We start from the raw sequence: 6,551 nt of genomic DNA on the forward strand, positions 1-6,551 counted from the left end.
TTTTTTTTTTTGAGACAGAGCCTCAAGCTGTCCCCCTGGGTAGAGTGCCGTGGCATAGCTCACAGCAACCTCCAACTATTCCTGGGCTCAAGCGAGTCTCCTGTCTCTGCCTCCCAAGTTGATGGGACCACAGGCACCCGCCACAACGCCTGGCTATTTTTTTTCGGTTGCAGCCATCATTGTTGTTTGGCAGGTCCGGGCTGGATTCGAACCCGCCACCTTAGGTGTACATGGCTGGTGCCTTAGCCACTTGAGCCACAGGCGCCGAGCCACACACAATTACTTTTTGATGCACATGTTCCCAAACAAGCTTTCACCCACGGACATATGCACCCCCCAACAAAGACACCCCCACTTGCGAATCATTTCCTGTAGGCACCCACTCACAAGGGCTGCTACCACACTGCACAACTCCAGGAGACATTATTCATACTGGCTGCTTTCTGAATGGTGCCCCCTGGAGTTGTGCAGTGCATAGTCTGCACAACTGTATGTGGAAGCTTTGTATCCTTCCCTGCAGCCCTACAAACACACAGTCATAAATATATTGAGATATACACTTTGATTTCTACCTGGACCAACCCACACCTGCAGACACACACAGCCCTCTGGCACAGCACTCCCAATTTAAACATCCATATACCCTCTCACAGGTACAAATCTGTGTGCAACTGCTCAGAATTGGCTTGCAAATGCTGCAAATGGGTAGCCAACAAATCAGTAGCTACACAGACCCATCTAGATGGATGCATACCTGTAGACCATAAAGGCACACAACCTCAAGACCTACAGCCACAATTGCACACTCACAAACCACAAAAACACACATCCTCCCCAAGACAGATGGTCACCTACTGACACACATACAACCAGACACACATGCCCACACTCAAACCAGGTTCCTCCAACCGTGGAGAAATTCAGAACCCTTGGAGCACAAATCATGAAGCTGCCCACTAAGGAAGCCTTAGGAGGTCACACTCACGGATTGGCTTCATCCCATAGGTCATACCCAGGGATTGGCTCCACCTTTTTGGCCACACCCAGTAATAAGCCCCACCCACAGACACAATCTTAAGGTAGTCTCCCTCATAGGCTCCACCCCCACCAGTTCAATCCAGGGATTGGCCCCATCCTATTTAGGCCTTACCCAGTGTGGTCACGCTCTTGTCAACCAAGCCTAATAGCTATCACAGGTCCCAGACCCAATCTAGCTTTTGTCTCCATCTACATGCCCTGCCCACTAGCTTGGTCCCTACCAACCCTGCCCAGAGGATAGGTTCACCGTGTCCCTCTGCACACCTTATGTGAAGCCATCTCGCTGACAGAGCGGTAGGTCTGCATGGTCTCCAGCTGCTCAAGACACCAGTCCAACTCCTCCAACGTCTCCCGGGCCAACTGTTGACATGTCTCCTCTGGGGAGGGGACGACCAGGGAGGTGATTGAGAAGGTCTGCAGGTAGACCCCTAGAGCCCCCAGCCTGTGGTGACAGGGTCTGCCAGGAGAGTGGAGTGCTAGGGGGAAGGGCTGAAGACAGCCACTCCAAGGGAGGGGTCCCCCACTGGGGCAGCAAGAGGGCCTTTTCCCAGACCTCAGAGATTAAGTTACCTGATAATGTGGCCTTGCAGATAGGTGTTGGGCCACCCAGTGGGGATCGCCTGCAAAGAAATGGGGCTCCAATGTCAGCATAGGCACCTACAGATCCTTGCCTCCTACCTTCAATAACAGTGCTAATTTTCCTTTTTCTTATTGGTCACTATTGTCCCAGGCATGCTGCCATATCCTGTCTCAGTGACCCCCAGCAGAACTCACTTTACAGATGAGAAACTCAGGTCTTAAGTTTTCAAAGTCTCTGCTCCCTTGAATGTGCCCCCTGAATTCCTCCAACTTGCTATGGATGGCTCTCCCCCCATCCACAGAGGGACTGGCAGCCCTCAGCCATATTCCTTTCTCTACAATAAGAACTACTCCTATTTATTGAGCATTTTTTTTTTTTGAGACAGAGTCTTACTTTGCCACCCTTGGTAGAGTGCTATGGTGTCATAGCTCACAGCAACCACAAATTCCTGAGCACAAACAATCCTCTTGCCTCTGCCTCCTGAGTAGCTGGGACTAACTACAGGTACCCGCTACAACACTAGGCTATTTTTAGAGACAAGGTTTCGCTCTGGCTCAGGCTGTTCTCAAACCTGTGAGCTTAGGCAATCCACCCACCTTGGCCTCCCAGAGTACTAGGATTATAGGCGTGAGCCACCATACCTGGCCTTCTTCTTTCTTTTTTTTTTTTTGAGACAGTGTCAAGCTGTCTCCCTGGGTAGAGTGCCGTGGCCTAATAGCAACCGCCAACTCTTGAGCTCAAGCGATCCTCTTGCCTCAGTTTTTCTACTTTTAATAGAGACAGAGCCTCACTTTTGCTCAAGCTGGTCTTGAACTCATGAGCTCAAGCAATCCACCCGCCTAGGCCTCCCAGAGTGCTAGGATTATAGACATGAGCCACTGTGCCCAGGCCAATGTTCTTTTATTTTATTATTATCATTATTGAGACACAGTCTCACTCTGCTGCCCTTGGTAGAATGTCATGGCATCATAGCTCACAGCAACCTCAAACTCTTGGGCTTAAGTAAGTCTCTTGCCTCAGCCTCCCAAGTAGCTGGGACTATAGGCACCTGCCATAATGCCCAGCTATTTTCGTTGTTGGTTGTTGTTGCTGCAGTTGTCATTGTTGTTTTAGCTGGCCCGGCCCACCAGCCTCAGTGTAGGTGGCCAGTGTCCTACCCACTGAGCTACGGCACCACCCCAGTGTTCTTTTATATATACCATCTTCTGTACTTTTCCTAGCAATTGTCTAAGGGAGGCATTACTGTAATTCTGCTTTTACAGAGGGGGAACAGAAATCTCACAAGATGCCATATGCCTAGCAAATTGGTAACAGTAAATGGCCCTGGGATTGGGTCTATGGCCTCACCAACGTGTATCTGGGTCTTTTCTTATAAAAGCTTCTGTGTCTTAGGCTCTTAAATCACAGTGGATCTCTGGCTCCAAGGGATTCATTGCCTGAACAGATGTTCAGAGAGGTCAAGTGCCTGCCCAAGTCTATACAGCGGTGCTTATAGTTGAACCCAAATGTGCTTGGGCTCATGATCATGGGTGTTGGGGCACAGCCTTGACTTACCTGTTGTTGGGAATGGGCACATTGGTCAGGAGAGAGAAGTTGCTACGGACGCTCCGGAGACTGGCCAGCACCTGGGATGGAGAACATCAGTAAGAAGCAGTGTCTACTGAGAATAGTAGCAGAGCTGGGCTCTATCCCCAAGTGGAGAGGAGAGTGGGAGCCCCTTCTCTCCTCAGCCATTTGGGGAAGGGGTCTAACCTGGGCAAACGGCGTTACGATGAGATCTTCAGCATGCCTGCAATCAAGGACAGTGGCAGGTCAGGGGTCCCCAGAGAAGTAATTCTGTGAAGGCTGGACCCAGGGAGGCTGATGGGCAGGGAAGGGACCCTGTGGGGTTGGGGGAGAGGGCACTTATCCTGCATGAGGGTGTACATGCTTTCAGAGCTGGCTGAGGAGGGAATGGCAGTCATGGAGGGTGACTCAGGTGACTGGGGGGAGCAGAGGTGACCAGCCCTGAATTGTCTGGGGAGAGAATGAGAATATGCTATAGGGGCTGGGCTTGTGGGGGGACACAGAGGACAGGAAAAGGGCTTAAGGGGCTGAAGTAGGCACCCTGATGGGTGGGGCGAGAACCTGGAAGACCCAGTAAGAGAGAGGGAAGGTGAGCAGGTCCAGAGGGTGCTTACACCTCAACAGGTGGCCAGGGGGGAGCTGGCAGGTGGGGAGGGGGGTTGCTCACGCCTCGCTGGTGACTGATGAGTTCCGGGACATAGTCTTGGGTGACATGTCATAGTCACTGTCTGAACGGTACAGGAAGGATTCCCGGCGCTGGCTAGTGGCTGCCCCAGCGTGCAGCACGAGACCTGGGCTCGCCTGCGAGTCCAGGGGGCTGCGGCCTGGAGATGGCATCGGCCCATTCTCCGCCTCGAAGCTGCAGGGAATGGGCAGGAAGAGGGGTCAGTGGGGCTGAAATTATGTCAGGGAGGCCAAGAAGTTCCTGGCAGAGATTGGGGAGGGAACTGCAGAGATCAAATAGCTGCTGAGATCCTATGTACATCAGTCCCAATTCTTGGCTCTGGGGACCTCCCCCACAAGGCTAAAAGTCGTGAGCTCATCCAATCTCCTTTATACCTCATCAGCTCGACTGTCAAAACCCATCCATAATCCATCCATTTCTCACCTGCTCCTTTGTACCCCAGTCTATTCCTCCCATGGCCACCAGAGGGAGCCTGCTCAGAACATTCTATGGCTTCCCGCTCAGGAAAAAACCCATGAAGTCTCCACTCCAGTACCTAAGTCCTGCCCTGTGACCTACTCACTCTGCTTCAGCCTCCTTGCTGTTCCCTAAACATTCTGTACACAGTCTTGCTTCAGGGCTTTTGCATAGGCTATTTCTCCTGCCCAGATGTCCAATGGCTCCTCCTTCACTTCCTTAAGGCCTCAGCTAAAATGTTACCTCCTGGCCAGGCACAGTGGGTCATGCTTATAATCCTAGAACTCTGGGAGGCCAAGGTGAGTGGATCACTTGAGCTCAGGAATTTGAGACCAGCCTGAACAAGAGTGTGACCTCATCTCTACTAAAAATGAAAAAAACTGGGCAGAGCGTGGAGGTTCATGATTGCAGCCCAGCACTTGGGAGGTTGAGGCTGATGGATTGCCTGAGCTCACAAGTTCAAGACCAGTCTGAGGGGCGGCACCTATGGCTCAAAGGAATAGGGCACCAGTCCCATATGCTGGAGGTGGCGGGTTCAAACCCAGCCCCAGCCAAAAATGCAAAAAAAAGAAAAAGACCAGTCTGAGTCAGAGCAAGACCTTATCTCTAAAAATAGCCAGACGTTGTGGCCGACATCTGGTCCCAGCTACTTGGGAGGCTGAGGCAAGAGAATTGCTTAAGGCCAGGAGTTTGAGGTTGCTGTGAGCTGGGATGCCAAAGCACTCTACCAAGGGTGACAAAGTGAGACTCTGTCTCAAAAAAGAAAGAAAGAAAGAAACTGAGGCAAGAGAATCGCTTGGGCCCAAGAGTTTGAGGTTGCTGTGAGCTATGATAGCATAGCACTCTACTGAGGGCAACAAAGTGAAACTTTGTCTTCAAAAATAATAATAATAATGTCACTTCCTCGGAGAAGCCTCCCCTGATCAGACCATCTAAAATTTCAGACTCTACCTTGATGTTTCCTATTTCCCTTCCTTTAAAAACAAAATACAGGGCTGCTCAAGGTAGCTTATGACTGTAATCCTAGCACTCTGGGAGGCCGAGGCTGGTGAATTGCCTGGGCTCACAGGTTTGAGACCAGTCTGAGCCAGAAGGAGATCCCATCTCTAAAAATAGCCAGGCTTTGTGGCAGGTGCCTGTAGTCCCAGCTACTTGGGAGGCTGAAGCAAGAGAATTGCTTAAGCACAGGAGTTTGCGGTTGCTGTGAGCTATAAGGCTACCGTACTTTACTGAGCGCTACAAAGTGAGAATTTGTCTCCAAAAAAAAAAAAGTCATCCTACTCACCTGACATACTCAATATTTTATCTATCTTTACCACTTAACTTCCCTTCTAAAACTAAGCCCTGTAGGGCAGGGATTTTTTTCTGCTTTGTTTACTACTTTGTTCCTGGGGCCAAAAATGTGTGGACACACAATCATTAAACATATGAATGAATGAATGAATGAATGAATGAACTGGGTGGTGGTATGCTGTGGTCAGGGCAGGCCTCTCTGAAGAGGTGACATCTCAGCAGGGCAAGAAGGATGAGAAAGCTCCAGCCATGAGTCAGGAGGTGGCTGGCAGAAAGCACTGCAGACAGAGTGAAAAGGAAATGCAAAGGCTCTGAGGTAGGATTTGGTTTTTGCTGGTGTGGCTAGAGTGCAAATACAGGCAAGGACTGTGACAAGGATGCACACAGCTACAGCTTCCAATTGTTTGTCTCATTATTAAGTTTTGAAGCTTCATTATATATTCTGGATATCATATACTTATCATATATTTTTCTATCAGTCTGTAGCTTGTCTTTTTATTCTCTCAGCATTATCTTCTGCAGACCAGAAGTTTCACAGTGACTTATTTTGTGGGGGGGGGTTGTTTGTTTATTTTTATTTTATTTTATTTTTAGACAGAGTCTTACTATATCACCCTCAGTAGAGTGCCATGGTGTCACAGGTCACAGCAACCTCAAACTCTTGGGTTTAAGCAATTCTCTTGCTCCAGCCTCCCAAGTAGCTGGGACTATAGGTACCCACCACAACACCCAGCTATTTTGTTGTTGTTGTTAGCAGGCTCCTGGCCGAGTTCAAACTCACCACCCTCGGTGCATGCCGCCTCGGCCAGCACCATAACCACTGCTCTACAGGCACTAAACTTGTTTATTTATTTATTTTTTTTGAGACGGAGCCTCAAGCTATCCCCCTGGGTAGAGTGCCATGGCATCACAGCTCACAGCAACCTCCAACTC

At 49.9% G+C, this 6,551-nt stretch overlaps 1 protein-coding gene across 1 annotated transcript in view; it reads right to left on the minus strand.

Moving 5' to 3' along the window:
* PDE4A (phosphodiesterase 4A) overlaps positions 1 to 6,551 on the minus strand; it is a 28,740-nt gene that overhangs the window by 14,816 nt on the left and 7,373 nt on the right. Inside the window, exons 2-6 of the mRNA XM_023518078.1 lie at positions 3,852 to 4,043; positions 3,371 to 3,407; positions 3,173 to 3,243; positions 1,609 to 1,658; positions 1,303 to 1,415 (exon numbers count right to left, since the gene is read on the minus strand). Coding sequence (XP_023373846.1) covers positions 1,303 to 1,415; positions 1,609 to 1,658; positions 3,173 to 3,243; positions 3,371 to 3,407; positions 3,852 to 4,043 — 463 coding nt within the window. The remainder of the gene's footprint in view (positions 1 to 1,302; positions 1,416 to 1,608; positions 1,659 to 3,172; positions 3,244 to 3,370; positions 3,408 to 3,851; positions 4,044 to 6,551) is intronic.

This window comes from Otolemur garnettii, unplaced genomic scaffold, assembly GCF_000181295.1.
Source record: "Otolemur garnettii isolate 467f Iridium unplaced genomic scaffold, OtoGar3 scaffold00127, whole genome shotgun sequence".
NCBI classification, from domain to species: Eukaryota; Metazoa; Chordata; class Mammalia; order Primates; family Galagidae; genus Otolemur; species Otolemur garnettii.